Raw genomic sequence first — 23,850 nt, 5'->3', positions numbered from 1 at the left:
ACATCCCCTGCCCTTTTTTATGTATTATATATATATACCATATATACATACACACATTTTTTTCCCCTTTCAGTGCTTTATTCACTCAAATTACTCAATACAATTTAACTCTATAGGGTTCTTTTTTATTGATTTAAACAAAAATAAATGACAGTGGAATGAATTACAAGTCTTGTTATATATATATATGCACATATAAATAACACATATTCAGCACAATTTTTCATATCTCTGGCTGTATACAAAGTATATTCACACCAATTCGTGTCTTCATAAAGGTACTTTGGATAATAATGTCCATCACATTCCACCATCATTTATAACCCCATGCTCCCTCCTTTTCCCTCCCACCCCTCTGCCCTATCTAGATTTCATCTATTCCTCCCATGCTCCCCTCCCTACCCCACTATGAGTCAGCCTCCTTATATCAGAGAAAACATTTGGCATTTGTTTTTTTTTTTTGGATTGGCTAACTTCACTTAGTATTATCTTCTCCAGTGCCATCTGTTTACCTGTAAATGCCATGATTTTTAAGTTGTAGATAGACACATAATCTTTTATTTATTTGTATGTGGTGCCGAGGATGCCTCATCCACCACGCGGCCTGTGCAATGGTTTCATTAATGAGGTTCTAGGCATAAAGTTAGCTAGATGAGATCGAAATAAAACACACAGACTCAGTTACCTTATTTCTATTGCTAGGTCCAAGAAGGCTCCCCTCTCTGGTTCCCTCCTCTAACCGCCCAGCAGGGCAGCAAGGATTACTCAGGGCTAGCAGGAGAGAGAGAGTTTGAACAAGTCTGGGAGTAGCCTTTTATTGGGGAACAAGAGATTCAGGGAGAATTCCATCCAATGAAGGTTGAGGGGGGACCGCACTCCAAGGTCAGGGTCAGTGATTGGGTTCCCGGGGTCAGTGGTCAGGCACACCCCCACACGGATGGGCCCTCTCATCAGGAAAGGGCCGGGAAAGCTTCGACACAGCCAAAGCGCCTCAGACCCTTAACGGGAGCCACCCAATCACGTGTCAGAATGGCTTCCCACAGCCTCACACATGCAAGGCATGCTTTACTACTGAGCTACAGCCCCAGCCCTTTTATATTTCATTTAGAGACTGGGTCTCCTTGAGTTGCCTAGGACCTCACTAAATTGCTGAGGCTGACTTTGAACTGATGATCCTCCTGTGTCAGCCTCCTGAGCTGCTGGGATTACAGGTGTGTGCCACTGTGCCTGGTTTAGATGTCTTTTAAACGAAGGAAAATTTCATGGCTTGATAAAGTCCTACTGTGGTAATAGTATCACAGAATTTTAAAATACGGAACCTATTCAGATATTTTAATAACAAAACACTATCAGGTGAAGTTGCACATGCCTATATCCCAGCTGTTCAGAAGGCTGAGGCAGAAAGTTCATAAATTATAGGCCATTTGATGAGAACCTGTCTCAATAAAAGAGCTGGGGGAGGAGCTCGCTGGAGAGCTGTCTGAGGTCCTGGGTTCAATCCCTAGTAGTATAAAAACAAAAATAACAAGAGCAGCAGCAGCAACAAAAACTTTAAAAAGCTCCAAGTGAGCAGAAATAAAATGTGTTGAAGAAAATAAGATAGGGACTAGGGGTCTGATGATCCCGGGATATAATTCCAGAGGCTGAGGCAGGAGGATTATAAATCAAGGCTAGTCTGGGCAACATAGTGAGATCTTGTTTCAAAATAAAATGGGCTGGGAGTGTATCTCCCCTTAATCTCCTCCCCAGGACTGGTGTGGGTGGTGGGTGGGGAAAGGCTGAGGGTGTCACTCAGTGGGAAGTGATTTGCATAGCATGCCCTATATCCTGAGTTTGATTCCCAGCACTGCAAAAAAACAAAACAAAACAAAAAACCCAAACAGAAAAAGGGAGGAATGGTGGAATGAAATTTACCAAATTATGCAGTGTACATATATGAATTTACCAAAGTGAATTTCACCTTTATGCATACCTGTAAAGCACCAATTAAAAAAAACTATAAATGAATAGAAGGAAGTCCCATAGAGTAGAGGAAGGGGAGTTGGACTGGGGCGGGGAGGGAGGAGAGAGAGAGAGAGGAAATATTGGCGCCTGGAGTGGAGCAAATTATGTTCCCTGCGTGTATGATTATGCCAAAATATTGTGTATAACTATAATGTAGTAATAAAAACATAAGAAAGCCCCAAACAGGAATGCCTCTGATCTTTACAATATAATGTGGATTAAATTCAGAAAATCTAAGTAAAACCTTGGGCTCAATGAATTAATATCTTCTGTTCACTATTCTTTTTCTTGGCATTATATTTTAAAATTTACATTCCTGGGGCTGGGGATGTGGCACTCAAGCGGTTGCGCGCTCACCTGGCATGCACGTGGCCCTGGGTTCGATCCTCAGCACCACATACAAATAAAAATAAAGATGCTCTGTCTGCCGAAAACTAAACAATAAATATTAAAAAATTCTCTCTCTCTCTCAAAAAAATTTTACATTCCTTTTTTTATTCAAATTAGTAATATATCACAGTAGAATGCATTTTGTTTGACACGTTGTATACAAATGGAGCACAACTTCTTATTCCTCTGGCTGTACAGAGTCATACCAGTAGGGTAATCATACATGTATGTAGGTAATAATATCTGTCTCATTCTATTGTCCTTCCCATCCCCACAGCCCCGCCCCTCTCCTTACTCCCCTATGTATAATCCAAAGTTCCTTCATTCTTCCCTACCTGCCCCCCCCCCCCCCCCCACTATGGATCAGCATCTTCTTATCAGAGAAAACATTTGGCCTTTGTGGTTTTTTGGGATTGGCTTATTTCACTTAGCATGATATTCTGTAGTTCCAGCCATTTACCTGCAAATGCCATAATTTCATTTTTCTTTAAGGCTGAGTAATATTCCATTGTGTATATGTACCACATTTTCTTTATCCATTCATTTGTTGAAGAGTATCTAGGTTGGTTCCATAGTTTAGCTATTTTGAATTGAGCTGCTATAAACATTGGTATGGCTGTGTCACTGTAGTATGCTGATTTTAAGTCCTTTGAATATAAACTGAGGAGTGGGATGACTGGGTCAAATGGTGGTTAAAATTCACATTCTTGACTTAATTCTCAAACTGTTTCTATAATCAAAATGTTTCAAGGTCACTGTTAAAATTTACAGATTTCTTGTAGAGTGATTTAAGGTTTTACCTATCTAGATTCTCCCTATGATAAAAATATTTCTAACTTCTTATTTAAGCACATTTTAGTTATTTGATTTTATTTAGTAAGGTATAACTTGGTTAAGTGACAAATAACTTCAGTGAAGTAGTTAATATTGTCTTAGTAGTTTAGGAGTTAAGATAGCTTTCAGTATACTATATTAGAGCATAAGTTGAGGAGCGAGTCACCATTAGAATATGGATATTTTCAATAGGCATCTGTAATTTGTTTTTATTAAAATTTTGAAAAATTAATTTTTTTTTTTCTGGCTCCGAATTCTGTTAAAATAGATTTTTAAAAATTAATTTTTGTTTACTGTTGATATAAAGAGAAAGACTACAGTAAACAAAAATTAATTTTTAAAAATCTATTTTAACAGAATTCGGAGCCAATGAGCAGACTATATTCAAAACTGTATAAGGAAGCTGAAAAGATCAAAAAGTGGAAAGTGAGTGTAGAATCTGAACTGAAACAGAAAGAAAATAAACTGCAAGAAAATAGAAAGATAATTGAAGCACAGCGAAAAGCCATTCAGGAACTGCAGGTATAGTGAATTTTTAAATTATAAATATAACAGTAAATGTTAGTACCATTGAAAATAGAGTATTATTTGAAAGTAAATTGGGTTTGTCTTGTTTTTGTGATGAGGATTTTTAAGATAGTGCTTTTTGAAGTTGGTTATAATTCAACTTTGAGAGAACAAGCTGTAACAAACATAATGCAAGTGATTAGAGAAACAACAAATTACTTTAATGACTAATTAATGACTAGTTTGTGATAGTTTTTTTTTAAATTCTATTGATACTGTTTTATTTGGTGTCTTTCATTATATTAGAATATAGTATTTATTTATAACCTTGAATTTAAAACTGACTTTATAGTATAAAGTTAAAAAGAAAGTTGATAAAATGCAGACAGAGCTAAAACATCACTGGAAAACGATGAGAGAAAATAACATGGCATTAAAATATAGTTTAATCTTTTTAAAGATTATTCAGCAAACTATTTTAGATTGATGAACGTGAGACTCATATTCTTATGGGAAATTCATAAGTGGTGGGAAAAAAGTTCCTTTTTGTATAGAAAAAAATTATAGACTGTTGTAGCATATTCAGTAAAGAAATGCTGCTTAGTGATTATACTCGTATTTATTTTGCTAAGCAAAATGTGATGCACTGTTTTTCCATTTGTAAATTAGTTTGAGAATGAAAAAGTAAGTTTGAAATTAGAAGAAGAAATTCAAGAAAATAAGGATTTAATAAAAGAGTAAGTAATAATTTAATTTGTTTTTTCCAAATTTTATTTTTTATACTGAATTTATCATTAAAATAGTTTTCAAAATATTTTGAGCACTTTCTTTTTAAAAAAATTTTTAAATATTTTTTTTAGTTATAGATGGACACAATGCCTCACACATGTGAGGCAATTGCTCTACCACTGATCCATAAACCCAGCCTCTATTTTGAGCACTTTCTATGTGTTATATAGCATTAATTTATAGCCAGGCATGGTGTGGTGCACACCTGTAATCCCAGGTTGAGGGCGGGAGTTTGCAAGTTCGAAGCCAGTCTCAGCAATTAGGCCACCTAAGCAACTCAGTGAGTCCCTTTTTCAAAATTAAAAATTGAAAGGGGCTAGCGAGGGCTGGGGATGTGGCTCAAGAGGTAGCGCGCTTGCCTGGCATGCGTGCGGCCCGGGTTCGATCCTCAGCACCACATACAAAGATGTTGTGTCCGCCGAAAACTAAAAAATAAATATCAAAATTCTCTCTTAAAAAAAAAAAAAAAAAAAAGAAAGTGGCTAGCGATATGGCTCTGTGATAAAGCACCCCTGGGTTCAATCCCTAGTACCAAAAAAGAAAAAAATATATATAAGTAGAACTCTACCTAGTGCTGTGGAAAAAGGAAGATATAACCATTCTGCATTCTTGCGTTTGGTAAACTGTGGTCACTGACTGACTTTCAGTTTTTAAAATGTCAAGCATCAGGAAGAGTCATTACTTGATGTCAGAAAAGTTGTATTTCTATGGATATTATCTAGTTTTCTGTAGACTAGGGCTCAACTTAGTTCCAAGCTGATCCTCACTGTCAAATTCCTGTTTTTGCCAGTGTAACAATTCATTCCTACAGAAAAGTTATAGATGGAAAAATTAAAAATTTTACTTCTTTGTCTGTTGGTAACTCCTATAAGACAGCTAGAAATCTTTGTTATTCATGTAATGAATGCCTAGTCAGAAAGTTACCTTATTTTTTGTTTTGAAGATTAGACATCTAGAGCATTTTGGGGGTAATTAGTAAATGAAAAGTCTCAACACATCATTTCTCTCTATCTGGAACTTTTTCTTGAAGGTTTATTGATAACTCTAACAAGTTTCTACCCAAGTTGTTATCACTTTTACTTAAAGGGAGGCAGTTACTGAATTATCTTTGCTAATATTATAGCCACTCAACTTTTTTCTTCATATATATGTGATGCATGATACATGATATGTATATATATAAAATACAGTGTTTTAAAATTTCTTTAAAATTAAAACATTGAAACAGAATGTTTCATAATTTTCAGCATGGGACTTTGCTTTGAGATTGGATTACACCTAGTCAAACTTGTTCATTTATTTCAGGAATAATGCTACGAGGCATTTATGTAATCTACTTAAAGAAACCTGTGCTAGATCTGCAGAGAAGACAAAGAAATGTAAATATCTTGTTTTATGTGACTTTATCCACTTATTGCATAATTGAGGCAGAGAAGAAATTATCTTTTCACCTTTTTGGAACTAATTTTAATTCAAATAAGTTTTATGTGCCTCATACCATTTCTTTGTGTAAGTAGCAACTACATTCTTAGTTGTTATTTAATTCAAAGTTTTTTGAAAGTTCACGACTTTTTTCAAAAGGTAACATATTTGTTATTGCTTCTGAAGACTTTCCACTGGGACAAGATGTGGAAGTGGAATCCTATATAGGTCTAGGCTTATGTGTATGTTCATATCTTAGTTTTTAACAGAAGTTTAAAAAGTAAAAAATCTAAAATGGAAGATATTTTATATAATAAGAATAGGAGGAAAATATATTTTTGTACAGTTGGACAGCATATTTTTGTTTTAAGCTAAGTGGTATTACAAGAGTCTAAAAGTTAAGAAAATTAAAAGTTTATGAAGTAAAAAAGTTATAGTAAGTTCATTATTGAAGAAAGAATTCTTAAAATAAATTTAGTGTAGCCTGTGTACAATGTAGTATTATGCACTAATATCACAAAAACAGGACAGCAAATAGAAAACATAATATAATAGATAATAATTCATCTTTATCAATATATCACTTTGAATGATGACGGTCTAAATGATAAAAGATAAATGTGGTCAGAATGGACAAAAAATAAGACCCAACTATATGTTGTCTGTAAAATAGTCATTCTAAATATAAAGACATATATACATTAAAAGTAAATGGATAGAGAAAGATATATTAACACTAATAAAAAGTAAGGAGTAGCTGTATTGATTTAGAATATAATAAAAAATTGCTGCTGGTTGTAGGGGCGCATACATGTAATCCCAGTGATTTGGAAGGTTAAGGCAGGAGGATGGCAAGTTCAAAGCTGGTCTTAGCAACTTAGTGAGGCCCTAAGCAACTTAGTGAGACCCTGTCTCAAAATAAAAAAAACAGAGAGTTGGGAATGTGGCTCAGTGGTTAAGTCCCTGGGTTCAATCCCCAGTACCCAAAAAAAAAAAAAAAAAAAAAAAAAAATTGCTAAACATTCAACTAGTAAAATGTGACTTTTCTAAGTCTCAGATTATTATTCTCTAGCAAGCAATCAAAGATAAGATGAATGGTGAAGTATACAATAAAATATATATTAACAGACCACAGAAATAGACCCTCTATAGTATAGTGTAACTCCAGAGTTTCTTGCTTGAATTTTTGGCTGAATATTTGGTGTTAAAGTCATTATTATTGTCCTTATTATTACTCATGGTGCTGTGGATTGAACCTAGGGTGAGTCTTTCCCTTTAGATCACTGCTGCTGTATAGGAAAGAGATTGACTTTTGTTTTCTTACAAACTTGATGTAATTGTTCATTTTGGGAGTTGTTTTTTTGTGTCTTAAATTTTCTGCATAGAAAATCGTGTGTGAACAAGAAAGTTTGATTTCTTTCTTTCTAATCATGTCCCTTTTATTTCCTTTTCTGGTTTTATTGAATTAACTAGAACTTTTAGTAAGTGTTAAAAAAGTGATGAAAGGAGACATCCTTTCTCTTTCCTTATCTTAGAGAAAGTTTCTAGTTTCTTACTTGTGAAGATTGTTGTTTTTGGTTTTTCTTCCCCAGTCTTTTTTTCTCTTTGCTTTCCATTTTGGAAATTTTTGTTGAACTACATCTTCAAGCTCAGAAATTATTTTCTTAGCTATGTCTAGTGTACTTTATTTCTATTTCTATTCTTGATAGGTAGCATTTTGATTTGGTTCTTACTTAGTTTCCAGCTCTTACTTATATTGCCTATCTGTTTATTTTATTTTATTTATTTTATTTTTTTTGTTGTGCTGGGGATTGAACCCAGTATTGCCAAAGGCTGCAGACCAGATTTGAGCCCTATGCCTTATAAGTCTAATTAACAAAGAGGGAAACAGTGGTGAAGCAAGAAATCAATTTAGGGAAGGTATTGGGAATGAGATTGATCAAATTTTGTGCATGAATGAAGATGGCATACTGAATCCCACTATTATGCGTAAATTATAATATAAAAAAGAAATGAATTTATTCTTGGTTTAACCAAAACTTAGAAGATAACAGCCTAGAAATCTTTCCTATATGGACAATAGCTTTAGGATTATATAGAGGAAAAGACAAAGAGGAGAATCCAATGGTATGCATATGTATGTTCTGTCAGTTTGTGTAAGCCCTGACTTAGAGCTGCCAGGGTTTAGGGGTGGGGGTGGTTTCTACTCGCAGCCCAAGATGGAGCTGGGAAACAAAAAGCACTTTAAATCATACAGATTGGGAGTATTGGGTGTTTCTTTTACGTCTTTCAATTTTAAAGGATCTCTTGTTACAGGGGAGCCTAGGAAAAGCTCTCTACCACTGATCTATTCTCCCACTCCCCTGACTCTCTATTCTTGCACATCTACTTTATCTACTCAAGTCCATAGCATAGTAGTTGGAGTTGTTTTAAATTCCTCCTTTGATAATTCTAATATCTCTTCCCTATCTGACTCTTGGTCTGATGCTTGCCCTGTCTTGTTGTACTGCATTTTTTGCCTTTTATTATGCCTTGTAACTTTCTTAAATAGCTGGGCAAGAAACTGTTGTAAATAGGCCTCAGTAATGTTGTGGTAAGGCGTAATGAGAGGGGAAGTGTTTTATAGACCTATGATTAGGTTTCAGTCTTTTAGCAAACCTTTTCCTATAGATTGTGAACTTGGCAAGTACTTCTCAGTCTCTTTTAGGTGGGACAAAATGGCTTGGGTTGACTGGAGTTTGTCATTTCCCTTTTTCTAAACAGAAAGCTAGATGGGGATGGAGTTGGGTATTTTTTCCTCCATGTGGAAATCTATAACTGGCTAGAATTGGTTCTCTCCCTTCCCCTTAGGCCATTTAGACTCTGATAAAATCCCAGCTGATTTTGCCCTGATAAAATAGTTTCTCTCAAAGACAGGCCCTATAAAGAACAAGATGCATTAACATTTCCAATGGTTTCTTTTTCCCTCCTTATGTTAATGCACAAGAGGATGTTTGCTGTGAGAATCAGGTAGAGCTTTAGGAGGTAAATGTCACAAGTGTTGGAACCCCTCCCTCTTAGGTCCCCCTGCAGTTTTCATCTCTCAAACTGTCCACCCTGTTTCTAGCCATCTGTCAATTGCAATTCATGTTTTCTTAGGCTGACTGTGGTTCCCACAGTTTTCTGTTCTGGATTTCTGTCCTGGTTTAAGTTGTGATTTGTTCTATATGGGCCTTTCTCTAATATTAAGGGCAGTTTTGCTCTGTGACTTCACTTTCCTTTCAGTCTTTTTCAGCTTTCAATGCTATTTCAAAGGACTCAGAACTGAATTAGATATCCCAGTGCCCTTCATGAACAAAGAATTTTAAGTATTTTAATGTTTTTTTGAGATATTTTGAGAATTTTTGACATCATTAAGTGTTTTAAAATTAAATTTTGAAAATTTTATATTAATAATAGATGAATATGAACGGGAAGAAACCAGGCAAGTTTATATGGATCTAAATAATAACATTGAGGTAAGTATTAGTGAAAATCTGAATATTTTAAAAAGAATAATTTCTAAGCAATGTAGAGTGATAGCTATAAAGATTATAGCTATAAAGACTATAAAAGAATAATTTCTAAGCAATGTAGAGTGATAGCTAGAATAATCTTTTTGCTAAAAAGATTATTACTTCTTTTGTTGATGTATGATCGAATCACAATAAAATTCCCAAGATCTTATGAGTACTAATGTTTTGTTATGTAGTAGCTTTCTGATTTACATACTAGTTACACTATTCAATGAAATATATCAAATGTTCATTAACTCTTTTGTCAGAGATCAGCACATTTTGACACATCCATTAATTTGAAAACATATGAAGTATTAATCTGTGTCTGACTTCTGTGTGCCTTTGTTGTCTCATCTTCTATCATTCACTATTTTGATTTCCTGCTGTAGTCTTTTTATTTTTCCCTCTTTTCTCCTCTATTAAGTAAAAGGGATTAAGTTGTACTGGTTAGTGGTCAGGACATTGCAGAACATATCCATACTCAAATTGTCTATATTAAGGCTAGCCATGAGAGACATTCTGGGGAACCCATGCTTCTAGTTTGACCTGATGCTATGTATGATGTAGGGGAAAAAAACCTAGTATTTAAGAAAAAAAATTTTTTGTACTGTGGATTCAACCTAGGGGTGCTTAACCCCTGAACCATGTTCTCAGGCCTCTTTATTTTTTATTTTGAGATAAGGTCTTGCTAAGTTTTCACTAAATTGCTGAGACTGGCCTTGAACTTGCAGTCCTTCTGCCTCAACACCCTCCCGCCCCCAGTTGTTGAGATTACAGGCATGCACCTCCATGCTTGACCAACCTAACTTCCTTCCTTCCTTCCTCTTTTCAGTGTTTGTAACAATTTTATTTATAATAACCCCAACTGGGAAAAAACCAAAACCCCTCAATAAATTAATAATTATGAAAACTTATACATCCAAACTGATACATAGGTGATGCAAAAGAACTACCAAAACATGCTACAACTTGAATGGATCACAAGGACATTATGCTGAGTGAGACAAGCCAATCTCCAGAGGTCATCTGTTATGATTCCATTTATATGATAATCTCAAAATAACAAAATTATAGAGATGGAGAGCAGTTAGGTAGTTGTCAGGAGTTAGGGATGGTTTCTAGGGTGTTTCTCAGCATTGCTGAGCACTTTCTGATTTTGTCTCTTTGAATTTGTTCCCTCTGTGTAGAACTTTTGTGTCCAATATCTTATGTACACTTGTAAACTATATTCTGTTTTTTGTTTTCCTGACCTTACTATTAATCTAAAAGTCTTCATTCAATTATTCTGTGTCTCCTCATCTCATTTAACTTTTCTGAAGAGCATTTAAAACTACATGACATTTATTTGAATCCATACATGTATGTTCATTTGTGTGTGTGTGTGTATGTGTGTATTTACTGGAATATACATCAATTCCAGTAGGGTAGAGAGTTTGTCTTATATCCCAAGTGCCTAAAATAGTTACTGGCCCATAATAGGCACTCGATAAAATCAGATTCATTCATTCATTAAATATTTATAAAGCAAGATTTATTGAATGTTGTGTGAGCACATTCTATCAGGCGATTCTTATAGAGGACTCACTTAAGTGGGAAAGAGAGAAATTAAATAGGCATAAACAAGTATAAAATTACTGATTTTTCGAAGTATTATTAAGTGAATGAATATAATGCCAACAAAATTTTGCTGCTGTTTTGTATTATATAACATGTCTCCATGCTTTTAGGCATCTGGGAAACTAACAATATAAGCTTTCCTAATACATGTTAGTAAGTTATTTCATCATTTTAATTATAGGGTTTTTATTATTCAAAGTTGTGTGGTTTTTATATCCAATGATTACATGTTAAAATTTTATTAATATTTTCAAAGTTTGAAGAAAGGTTTTTCAAAAGTCTGATTCTCAAAAGTTAAACTTTATCTTCCAGAAAATGATAATAGCTTTTGAGGAACTTCGTGTTCAAGCTGAGAATTCCAGACTGGAAATGCATTTTAAGTGTAGGAATCCTACTTAATTTTTATGTTACTCTTCTGCTATTTGTAGTTTTATTAGTTTTTGTTTACATGTTAATCTGTTTAGTTTGAAGCCCTCAACTATTTTACATTTTGTATTGTCTTTGTTTTTTGTAAGCCCCTCAAAATCTTGTGGGATATGACAGGGAAGTAATGTATGTTAAAAATGTTTTTTGTTTTAAAACTACATTTTTTGCCTGGGTGTGGTAGCACATGCCTGTAATCCCAGCTACTGGGGAATCTGTGTAAGGAGGATTATAAGTTTGAGGCCAGCTTGAGAAACTTAGTGAGACCCTGTCTCCAAGAAAAATAAACAGAAGGCTGGAGGTATAGCTCAGTAGTTGAATTAATCTTGCTTGTTCAAGGTTCTGGGTTCAGTCCCCAGTACCATACATACATATATACATACATACGTACATACTGCCTAATACATATATACAAACTGTGTTTTACATGAAATTAAACTTATTATGGTTTGTATTAATTTTTTTATAAGTATAGTTTGGTCTTTTATATTTCTTGGTAAAGTATACATCTAAAAATAATTATATATCTAAAACTTTTTATATTATAAAAAAGATATATATATACATGCTACTATAAGAATTTTAAATTTTTAAGTTATAATTTGCTATTAAATTCACTTTTACTAAACAAAGCAGGAAGAAAATGGCAGCTTTAACTCTTTGAAATTTTTGGAGTTTAATATAATTTGAGATAAGGAAGTGAAATTATCTTTCAGTTGGTTTGTAATGTAAAAGTTCAATACAATTATGTTAAGACATTGCACATATTTATTTTATTTTTAAGTAAAGGAAGATTATGAAAAAATCCAGCACCTTGAAGATGAATATAAGAAAGAAGTAAATGACAAGGAAAATCAGGTTTTTTTTTAAAGCCAACTCTATATTCTTTTTGAAAAATTAAAGTTTTTTTCTGCCAACACAATATTTATACATATTAATAAAGTACATTGCGATATTTTAATTCATATATATTGGGTAGGGATTAATGCAGAGTAATTAGTATATTAATCACCTAAACTTTTATCATTTCTTTATGGTGGGTACATTTAAATTTCAAGTATTCTGAAATATATAATGCTATATTCTTTGTAAAATTTGTTACTTCATAAAATCTTAAAATTATCAAGAGATATTTTTGTTTGCTGGCTACATGATAAATTTCTGAGAGAATTTTATTATATGTATCTAAATATTTACTCTTTTGCTTAGCCAGTTTATTTTTTATTGACTTAAATATGTACTCACTGAATGCTTGGTTTTTTATAATGAATCTTATACAATATTTACATTGGTTTACATTGCTACAAAAATATAAGAAATTTTGTTCAGATTAAAAAAACCTAATAAAATGTAAAGATTATCATTGACCATGCAACTCACATTTTACAGTTTATTTTGAAACTTCCTATCCATGACACCAATGAAAAGAAACTAAAACATTCTGTTGCTTTTTTCTATTAATATCATATAGTGGAAGACTTGAAAATGGTAAGTCTATACCCTTTGACATTTGTAAGAATGTCAGTTTCAGATTATCATTTTGCCACATATATATTTAAGCCTTATTCATACATATCACATTCAAGCCTTCTGCTTCTCAAATAAAAAGAGATACATAAAAAGGAATCTTATTTCCAACTATTTTTTTCAGTTTTTCTCCTCTTATTTGACATAAAATATTACAGTTAAGGATATATGCTTAAATAATAAAATTAAAGTATAGAAAGAAAACTTAAAAGAGTTTTAAATTGTGGTTAAATGATAGTATTTTTTTTGTTGTTTAGATATTTTGAAAGAGTTGTTAGCAATTGTATTTCATCTTTATTTTTAAATCGGATTTCCTAAAGAAGGAAATCTTTTTAAAAGTTAAAATAATGCAACTGGGAGCAGCAGTGAATGCCTGTAATCCCAGTGGCTCAGGAAGCTGAGGTGTTGGATCAAGGCACTAAGCAACTCAGTGACACCCTGTCTCTAAATAAAATACAAAATGGGGCTGGGGATGTGGATTAGTGGCCTAGTGCCCCTGAGTTTAAGCCCAAGTGCCCCCCGCCCCCCGCCAAAAAGTTAAAATAATGCTTATTATGAAAAGCACAGAAACAGAGTATAATGCTAAAAAAGCTTTTTGGTGTTCTTGAGACATGTATAGTGCTTACAGATTGTTAGACTTCTTTGTAAATTGATTGGGTGATCAGCTAATGTCCTATTCACCCTGATGCCCTGCCCCCATCCTGAAATGGGAATCCTAAATATTATTTGTAAGAATTTTTTTTGTGGCTTTCTAAATTCCTGCTTGGGGGGGGGATATAAACTTGGCTGATGCCGCCATATGTTAGGCACACACTCTTCCTCTGAGCTACATCCTCCAACTCCTATTTTTTAAAATTGATATGCTTGTCTTCCTTTGCAAAGATGGAGTAGGGTCAGTTCTCTGACTACAGTAGATGTCAAGTAGTGGAGTCCTGGGTAGGAGGGTTGACTGAACCTAGAGAGGACTTATTACTCTTTACAGACTTCAGTTTCCTTGTACTTAGACTCTTGTTTTATACTCACCTATACAGTGTCTGTTACCTCTAATTCTTGAAACATTATGGCATTCTTTGAGGTGAGTTATTTTGCTTCTCATTAGTACTTTTCTATGCAGTCTCTTTAGTTTGACTTTACTTCTCTGAGCTAGGTCCATTCCATCCAGCTGCTTGTTTTTTTTTTTTTTAAATATGTTGTGGCTTATGAACTTTATGGACTCATGTGGTTTCATAAATGATTAAATCTGTTTTTCTTGTTTTCCCAGTTAATTTTTGGGTGATTTGGAGGTGAAAAAAGGGGAGAGAAGGTCTTTTTGTCATCTTGGATCTTGAAGTCTTCAACTTATTTTTATAGGTTTAATTCTGACCTTTTCTTCACATCAATGCTATACTCTTTTAACCATCTGAATATTTTCACTTATGTGAATAAAGCACGATCTCTCCATCCTTTGTGTTCAGCCTAGAATACTCATTTCCCAATGTTTACGTGATTCATTGCTACATATCTATCATTTCAGCCCTTTTGAGAATAAATTTTTGATTACTTTCTCCAAGACTGATTTAGGTGTTCATGATTCCTATAACACTTTCGTCTTATTACTAGTGTAGTTGTCTCCCAATCTAGGCTCTGAGTTCCTTGAAGATGACTTTCCTAATATTCATATATGCAATACTTATGGTGTCTGGTGCTCAATACTATTGAATGAACAAATCAGTACACTCTATTATGCCATCTTCTCAGTAATAACTTGAAATGCATAGTATAACATTGGGTATCTCGTGCTAGCTTGTTCATTAATTTTAATAAACCTAATAAAAATAAATGTTTACTATTATGCAAGCATGTATGAAATACTCAGTACATACAGTCATCTAAAGTATATAGAGAAGTATATAAAACGTTTACAGGAGATAAGGGGCTTAGGTGCCACATTTAACTTTTTATATCTATAATTTTTATATCTATAACTTAAAAAATCTATTCTAAATCTGTTATACATGACATGAATGCATTTCAATTCATAGTACACCTAGAGCACAGTTTTTCATGTCTCTGGTTGTACTCAAAGTAGAGTTATACCATTTGTGTCTTTATACATGTACATAAGGTATTGATGTTCATAACGCTTTAAAAAAATATTTCATTTTAGTTATCACTACTACTGATCCAAAGTGCTGAGAAAGAAGATAAAATGAAAGATTTGACATTTCTTCTAGAGGAATCCAGAGAAAAAATTAATCAATTAGAGGAAAAGACAAGTAAGAATTTACATAATATATCAATGTGTCATATGTATTCCTTGTTATGATCAAAATTTTGACTTTATTTACAAGTTTGTTGTAGTTATTTTCTGGTGCTGTAATTCCAGGTTGGAACAGTTGTCATAATAGAATCACTTGGGGAGTGTTTTCAGAGTAAAACTTTTCCCTTTTCTATGCTTTTAACCTACCCCAAAGTTTCAACTTTGTGTTCCAAAAATATAGGGATCTGTGTCTTTTTTGTTCACTGATGGATTTCAAGTGCTTAGAACAGGATCCAAAACATATAAAGTACTCATAAATTATAAATGAATGAATTCCATGGGAGTAATATGGAGGAAGCTATTTTTCCCAGAGGAAGACATTTGGAAAAGCATTACAGAAAAGTTATTGAACCATACCATAGATGATTTTTTTTATATTTATTTTTTTAGTTTTCGGCGGACACAACATCTTTGTTTGTATGTGGTGCTGAGGATCGAACCTGGGCCGCATGCATGCCAGGCGAGCGCGCTACCACTTGAGCCACATCCCCAGCCCCCATAGATGATTAATAGTTCAGTAAATAGACAGTGACTTGGAGGAGACATTGTAGGCAGAAGAAATGGCTTGTGCAAGTATGAAAGGGTATTTTGATAAAATTACAGGTGTGACTACATCTTAGAGAACTCAGATGAGACTGTAAAAGAAATGTTGGATCCATTTATGAAGAACTTTCTATGTAATGGCATATATAGAGAATATTATTGAATAGTTTTCAAACTTGTTCACATGGCAGGACATTTGGAAGGCATAGCATAGTTTACGAGACACCATATATCTTCCAAAACATCATAGGGACCTGTGGCATTTATTTTTTTATTCTTCAAAACATTATCTCTTCTTTACATGGCAGATAATTATTTCTTCGAGCCTGTGCTTACCAGTTTTATCTTATTGTCATTACTGTATCTATTCTGTAGATATATTGAAATTAACTTTTTGCTACATTTTGTGATCTTGTCTCATCCACATTTTTGACTACTTCCTTTGCCCAAAATGAACTTTCTACTTCAAATGTGTTGGCTCAGTTGTAGTGAACACTTCTTCATTCTTCATTGTGTGTGTGTGTGTGTGTGTGTGTGTGTGTATGTGTGTTTGTGTGTTTATGGTGCTAGGGATTGAACCCAGGGCCTTGTGCATGTGAGGCAAGCACTCTACCAACTGAGCTATGTCCCCAGCTCTCTTCAGATGTTTTAAGCATTATCCTCTGTCTCCTATGACTAAGAGTCTTGAGGACAGAGACTGTCTCTTTAAATATCTTAAGTGTAACTCTAGTGCCCAACATTTTGCTTTGCACATAATAGAAGATCAATAGATGTTTGAACACTTGAATTGATACTTAATCCTATATAAACTGGAAACAGTCTTAGTCATGAATAACTATAATTCTGTGTGATTCTGTAAACTTATAACCACTGAAATATATTCATTTAAATCACTTTTATTTATTTCCCAAATGTATATATCTTCCAGATGTGTGTTTCCATTTCTTTGTTTCAGTTTGGTTATTTTCTAATGACCTGTCTTCTAATCTTGCTTTTGCTATATTTAATTTATTCCAAACTTATCTTCTGAATGCTTAACTTTAATCATATATTTTTCTTTCTAAATTTCTACTTGATTCTTTTAAAGATTCCAATGCTCTGATTAAATTCTCTCTTTTTGAGAGAGAGTGAGTTTTAATGTTTATTTTTTATTTATTTATTTTTGGCAGACACAACATCTTTGTTTGTATGTGGTGCTGAGGATTGAACCCAGGCCGCACGCATGCCAGGCGAGCGTGCTACCGCTTGAGCCACATCCCCAGCCCTAAATTCTCTTCTTTAAAAAATCATATTTTTTATCCTTTTGAAAATATTAACCATCAATATTTTATTTATAGTCTCCATTACTTCTATATCTGGTCTATTTTATTGTCGTTTTTAAAACTGGCAAAATAGCATAAAATCTGCCATCTTAAACCTTTTTAAGTATACATTTAAATGGTATTAAATATATTTACATTGTTGTACAACTGTCACCACCATCCATCTCTATTTTTTATTTTGCAAAAATGGAAATTAAATATTAGCTCTCCATTGCCTTCTTCCCCATCCCCATGGCAACCAACTTGTCTGTCTGTCCTCTCTTCCTCTCATTTTCTCTTGCTCCCTTTGTTCCTTTCTCCTTTGCTTCCTTCCTTTCTTTTGCTGTTTGGTCATTTGACTTATATTTGGTGTACCCAGTTGACTTTTTATGGAATTTTACCCATTGTATTGTAATAAGAAAAGAGAGATTTCAGACAATGATGTCTTTTCTCTGGGAAAATCTTGCCCATTCTACATAATATCTAAAGTTTATGTTTTCTCAATATATTATTGATTTTTATCAAATGCTTTTTGGAGCATATATTGAGATTTTCATATGATTTTTTTGCCTTTATTTGCAATTATTTTCTAATGTTATTTTTTAATGTTAAACAACTTCTTATCCCTGGCTATAAACTTAATTTTATTAATACTTTATTTTATTAATATATACTTTACTTATATTAATATATACTTAATATATATTAAGTATAATACATATTAATTATACATATGTTTAATACATAAATTATTAATATATATTAATATATACTTATATATTATTTACTTATTAATATATACTTAATTTTATTAATACTTTGTTTCACTTGGTTTTACATAATATGTATTTAAATTTTTGTTTAGGAGTCTTGCACTCATGTTCATAAGTTAGATGGTTTCTAATTTTTCTTTCTCATATTTTGTCATATTTTGGTATTTAATATATATTAGCCTCAATAAATGAGTTTGGAATTATTTTTTATTTTGCATATTTTTGAAAGAGGTTAACAATGATGTATTACTTCTTTCCTAAAGATTTGCTAAACTCCAGTGATTTTAATCTGATCCCAGGCTTATTATTGCTATTTATTAATTTTTGGAGGGTATTATTACTTTTTAAAAAATTTCATTCTTCTAATGAATGGGACTTTATAAGTTTTCTGGTTTTTTTGGTAATCAGTTTTGTTTAGTTTATTTTTATTTCCTAGGGTTTTGGGATTTTCCTCTATTTTCTGTATTTCAGGCATAGATTTGTTTTGGTCTGCCTCTATGCATTTTTGAAAGTAGCAAGTTAAAATCTTATGTGTTTATTGATTTTTAAATATATTCTGGTATTTCTGTAAACAAGCATTTATTTAGAGGTTACCTTATTAGATGCATTCAGATTTTAGAATGTTATACATCCTTGGTAAAGTGAAGTTTTTATCATTATAAAAGGATTCTTTTTTAAAAAATATTTTTTTATTTGTCAATGTACCTTTATTTTTTAATTTGTATGTGGTGCTGAGAATCAACCCAGTGCCTCATACATGCTAGGCAAGTGCTGTACCATTGAGACACAATCCCAGCCCTATAAAAGGATTCTTATTTGTCTTAGTAATATTATTTGTCATAAAGGAATTGTTTTCTAATCTCATATAGCTTTTTGTACATTTTATTCCTGGCTTTTTACTCTGGGATAAATATCCAGGAGTACAATTGCTAGTTGTATGGTAGTTACATGGTTATTTAACTTTCTCAGAGTGGCTTTACCATTTGTATTCATACTAACTATGTATATAATCCATTTCTACCATTTTATATTCATACTAACTATGTATATCATCCATTTCTATATATCTGCTCAAGAATTTGTTGTCACTATTTAGTTATTCTGATAATTATGTTAGAGGTATCTGGTGATTTTAATTTGCATTTTCCTGATTGATAATGGTGAAGATCTCTTCAGTACTTATATTTATCTGTATATATTCTTTTGTGGAATGTATTTCTGTGGCTTTTGCTGATTTTCTTATTGGAGTGTTTCCTTTTTAAATGTTGGTTTCATTAGTTCTTATATAGTCTAGATATTAGTCCTTCATCAGCAATTTAATTTGCATGTATCTTCTTCAAGTCAACAGCCTGCCTTTTTTCCACTCAACAACATCTTTTGTAAAGCAAACTTAAAAATTTTATTTAACAGCTAGTCTTTTTATAAACTGTTCCTTTAGTGTAAGAACTCTTTGTCTAGCTCTAAAACTGAAGATTTTTTTCCTATATTTTCTCCACACACACAAGTATCTTTTTCTCTAGTACTAGGGATTGAACCCAGGGCTTCGCTCATGCTAGACATTTTCTGGCCATGCTCTACTACTGAGTTACGTCCTCAGGTCTTTTTATTTTGAATCAGGGTCTTGTTAAGTTGCTGATCTTTCTGCCTCAGCCTCCAAAGTTGCTGGGATTACAGGCATGTGCATTGTCTTAATTACTGTAGCTGTATAGAAAACCTTAATATCAGATAAAAATTTCTCCCACTTTGTTATTCTTCATGAAGACGGTGTAATGTATTCTAGGGTGTGTGCCCAGTCATGTAAATTTTAGAATGAACTAGTCTATTTCTACAAAAATCCTTTGTAGAATTTTCATAGGAATTATGTTAAAGCTGTATATCAGTGCAGGAAGAATTGATCTTTTTTGCTCTGTCATCAAATCTAAGAGCATAGTATTTCTCTATTTTCATCTTATTTGATTTCATTAATGATAATTTTGTGGTTTTCAACACAGTTCTATACTTGTCAAGTGTATACCTAATTATTTAATTTTTTGAATTAATATAAGTAGTAGTATGCTCTTAATTTTGTTTTTCTTATGTTCATATTTTAGTATATAGAAAAGCAATTGATTTTGGTGTGTTTATATTTATCCTTTAACCTTGCTAAAACTCAATTCATTCTAGAATTTTTTTAATTCTCTGGGATTTTTTTTATGTGGATTGTCATGTGGAAATAAATTGCTTAATCCCTTACCCCCGCCCCCCACTTTTCTTTATTTTCTTACCTTATTGCAATGGCTAGAACTTCCCACACTATTTTGAATAAGAATTTTGAAAGTCAACATCCTTGTCTTGTCTCTTGATATTTTAGGGAAAAAGCATTTAGGTTTCCTCCATTAATTACAAGGCTAGCTGTAGCTTTATTTTTATTTTTTTGATAAAACTGTTTATCAAATTGAGCTAACTTCTGGTGCAATAGTTTGGATGTTGAGTATTCACTAAACTCTGTGTATTAAAGGCTTTGTCGCAAGTGCGGTGTTATTGAGAGAGATGGTGAGACATTTAGGAGGAAGGGCCTATTGAGAGATCTTTAGTTCATTGAGGGGACCCCAGCCTCCTCTTCTTTGCCTCTTGCTTCCTGGCCATGAGGTGAACAGTTTGCTCCATCAGGCACTTCTTACTGTTGCCATCCAGTATGCCCAAGCTGTGGGTCTGACCAATTTTGGACTACTGCATCCAGTACCTTTTCTCTTTTTAAGTTAATTATCCCAGATATTTCATTATAGTGACAAAAAGCTGACAACAAGTGTGTGACAAGTGTGTTCCTCACTTATTAAAATTTTTTTATTGTGAATTGGTGTTGAATTTTATCCTGTGCTTTTTCTTAATTGATAGATATTCTAATGAATTTTTCTTTTTTAGTCTGTTAGTGCGGTCTATTATGTTTTTGAATACTGAACCAATCTTGTGTCTTTGGAGCAAACCCCATTTTGTCATGGTATAAAATTGTTATTTATATAAGTGTGGAATTTGATAAGCTAACATTCTAGTAAGAATTTTTACATTTATATTAATGAAGGATTTTAGTCTATAGTTTACTGTTTTTGTACTTTTATGTCTGGTTTTGGTATCAGGGTAATACTAACTTCATAAAATAAATTGGCAAATATTTCCTCTTCTGTTTTCTTAAAGAGATTGTATAAAATTGGTGTTAATTCTTACAAAATTCATGTTAATTCTTTACACATTTTGGAATAATTCTTCATATAACTGTCTGGCCTAGATATTTCTTTTTTGGAAAATTTATAATTATAAATTCAATAATTTGCATTAATAGTTATAAAGCTCTTAAAATTTTATGCTTTATATTTAATTATCTTTTTGAGGAATTTGTCTATTGTAATTTGTCAGCTTTATTTATTTTTAATTAATTAATTTTACAGTAGAATGCATTTTGACATATTGTACAGAAATGGAGCACAACTTCTCATCCCTCTGGTTGTACATGGTTCAGAGTCCCTCCAGTAGTGTAATCATACATGTATATAGGGTAATAATGTCTATCTCATTCTATTGTCCTTCCCATCCCCGTAGCCTTATCCTTCCTCTTACCACCCCTCTATTAAATTTATTTTATAGAATTGTTTATGGTATTGTTTTATTTTCCTATTGATACCTGTTTGGTTTGTAGTGATATGTTTACTATTTTAGTCCTGATATTGGTAATTTGTGTTTCTCTCTTTTTGATTCTTCCTAAAGGTTTGCCAATTTGTTTTTTTCTAATAACTCTTTCTTTTATTTCTTTTGTTTTTATGTTCAATTTCTTATGTTTTATTTCTTATGTTTGTTCATTTGTTTATTTAATTTTGGTACCAGGGGTTGAACCCCAGGGATATTTAACCACTGAGCCACATTCCCAGCCTACTTTTTACATTTTTAAAAAAATTTTTAATTTTGAGGTAGTCTTGCTGAGTTGCTGAGGCTTGCTTTGAACTTGCCATCCTCCTGCCTCAGCCTCCTGAGCTGTGGGGATTATAGAGATATTGCCCCAGTCCTGTGTTTATTATTTCCTTCCTTTTGCTTGCTTTTGATTCGTTTTGCTCTTATTTTCTAAATTTCTTAGGTGGAGCTTAGATTATTGATTTAAAGTTTTCTTTCTTTTTTTTAGAATACATGCATTTATTCATGAAACTATTCTGATTCTTTTAATATAGTGTCTCAGCTAAGCTTAGCTATATCTTACATATTTTGATATATTGTATTTTCATTTTCACTCTTTTTAAAATGTATTTTTTAAAACTTTAGACTTCCTCATTGACATACAGTAGATTATTTAGAAGTGTATTGTTTAGTTTCTATGCCATTAGAGATTTTCTATTATCTTTGTTACTGATTTCTAGTTTGATTCCATTGTAACCATACTCTGTATAACTTCAGTTCTTTTACATTTGTTAAGAATTCTTTTATGACCCTCCTGTGGGTTTGATTGATTATGTATGTTGTTATATTTTCTTTGGGCACTTGAAAAAAAATATGTATTCTGCTGCTTTGATTAGATCCTGTTGTTTGTTGGTTGTATGACAAACTACCATAAACTTAGTGGCTGAAAACAACACAAATTTATTATCATACAGTTCTGGAGAATCAGAAGCTCAAAATGAATTTTTTGGACTAACTTCACCTTGAAGTTTGGTATGTCTATTCCTTCTGGAGACTCTCAAGAGAAAATATATTCCTTGTCTTTTTCAGCTTTTAGAGACCACATGCATTTCTTGGCTTGTGTTGCCTTCCTCAGATTATTCAACTTGTGCTTCTATTGTCACATTTTCTAATGTAATTTGGAGTTTCCTGCCATTCTTTTAGGAGGTCCTTTGTGATTATGTTGAGTCTGTCTGGATAAAACAGTATAATCTTCATATCTTAAGATCCTTATTCATACCTGCAAAGACTCTCTTGTGTGTAAGGTAACATTTTCACATATTCTAGGGAATAGAACATCATCATTTTTGAGAGTTTTTTATTCTTTAGTGTTGAGGCCTTCTTTAATCTTGATTTTTTTTGTCTTAATTTCTTTTTTTAAAATATATATATTTTAATATTTATTTTTTAGGTGTAGATGGACACAACACAATGCCTTTATTTTTATGTGGTGCTGAGGATCGAACCTGGTCCCGCTTTACCGCTGAGCCATTACAATCCCAGCCAATTGTCTTAATTTTTCTGTAGTTTATATATAGAGGATTGTTGAAGTCTCCAAATATAATGTGGATTTGTGTGTCTTTTTCAGTTGTAACAGTTCATGTTTTGTTTTGCAGCTTTTTTATTTGTGTATACTTATACTAAGATTGCTATGTCTTTTTGATTATGGACCTTTTATCATTATATAATCTCTTTTTCTAGTAATTTCTTGCTTTGATGTCTGTTATGTATGTTACTTGATTTAATGTTTTCATTCTTGCTTTCCTTTGACTAATAGTTATATGTTTTATCTTTTTCCAACCTTTTACTTTCAAACTATCTGTTGTTATATATGAAATAAGATTTTAGTAGCTAGCATAGTTGCTTTTTAAAAACCCAGTATGCTTAGCTCTTTAATTTTTACATGTATATCATTTACATTTAATGTAATTACTGGTATATAAAGGCTTAAGTCTGTTCTTTTTCCCTCTTATTTTTATTTTTCTATTTTTCTCTTTTCAATCTTCCTGAGGGCTACTTGAATTTTTTTTTTTTTTTTTTAGAATCCTGTTTGCACTTAAGTTTTTTTTTTCTTGTGTGTCTCTATACAGACTTTAAAAAAAAAATATTTTGTTTTTTTTAGTTGTAGGTGGACATAAGCCTTTGTTTTTATTCATTTGTTTTTATGTGGAGCTGAGAATCAAACCCAGTGCCTCTAGATTAGCACT

At 32.5% G+C, this 23,850-nt stretch overlaps 1 protein-coding gene across 3 annotated transcripts in view; it reads left to right on the top strand.

The window, feature by feature from the left end:
• The window catches only part of SYCP1 (synaptonemal complex protein 1), a gene marked incomplete at its 3' end in the record, with an annotated part of 116,966 nt that overhangs the window by 2,890 nt on the left and 90,226 nt on the right, over positions 1-23,850 (top strand). For all 3 annotated transcript variants that reach the window (XM_081308779.1, XM_081308781.1, XM_081308780.1), the window contains 7 exons: positions 3,586-3,750; positions 4,405-4,472; positions 5,830-5,903; positions 9,385-9,443; positions 11,412-11,481; positions 12,307-12,380; positions 15,196-15,304. In XM_081308779.1, the coding sequence (XP_081164905.1) occupies positions 3,586-3,750; positions 4,405-4,472; positions 5,830-5,903; positions 9,385-9,443; positions 11,412-11,481; positions 12,307-12,380; positions 15,196-15,304 (619 nt within the window). The remainder of the gene's footprint in view (positions 1-3,585; positions 3,751-4,404; positions 4,473-5,829; positions 5,904-9,384; positions 9,444-11,411; positions 11,482-12,306; positions 12,381-15,195; positions 15,305-23,850) is intronic.

The sequence above is a fragment of the Spermophilus citellus genome, assembly GCF_964194105.1.
Source record: "Spermophilus citellus genome assembly, chromosome: 9".
NCBI lineage: Eukaryota > Metazoa > Chordata > Mammalia > Rodentia > Sciuridae > Spermophilus > Spermophilus citellus.
The sequence above is the reverse complement of the archived record's forward strand: the minus strand, read 5'-3'. Positions and strand labels throughout refer to the sequence as shown.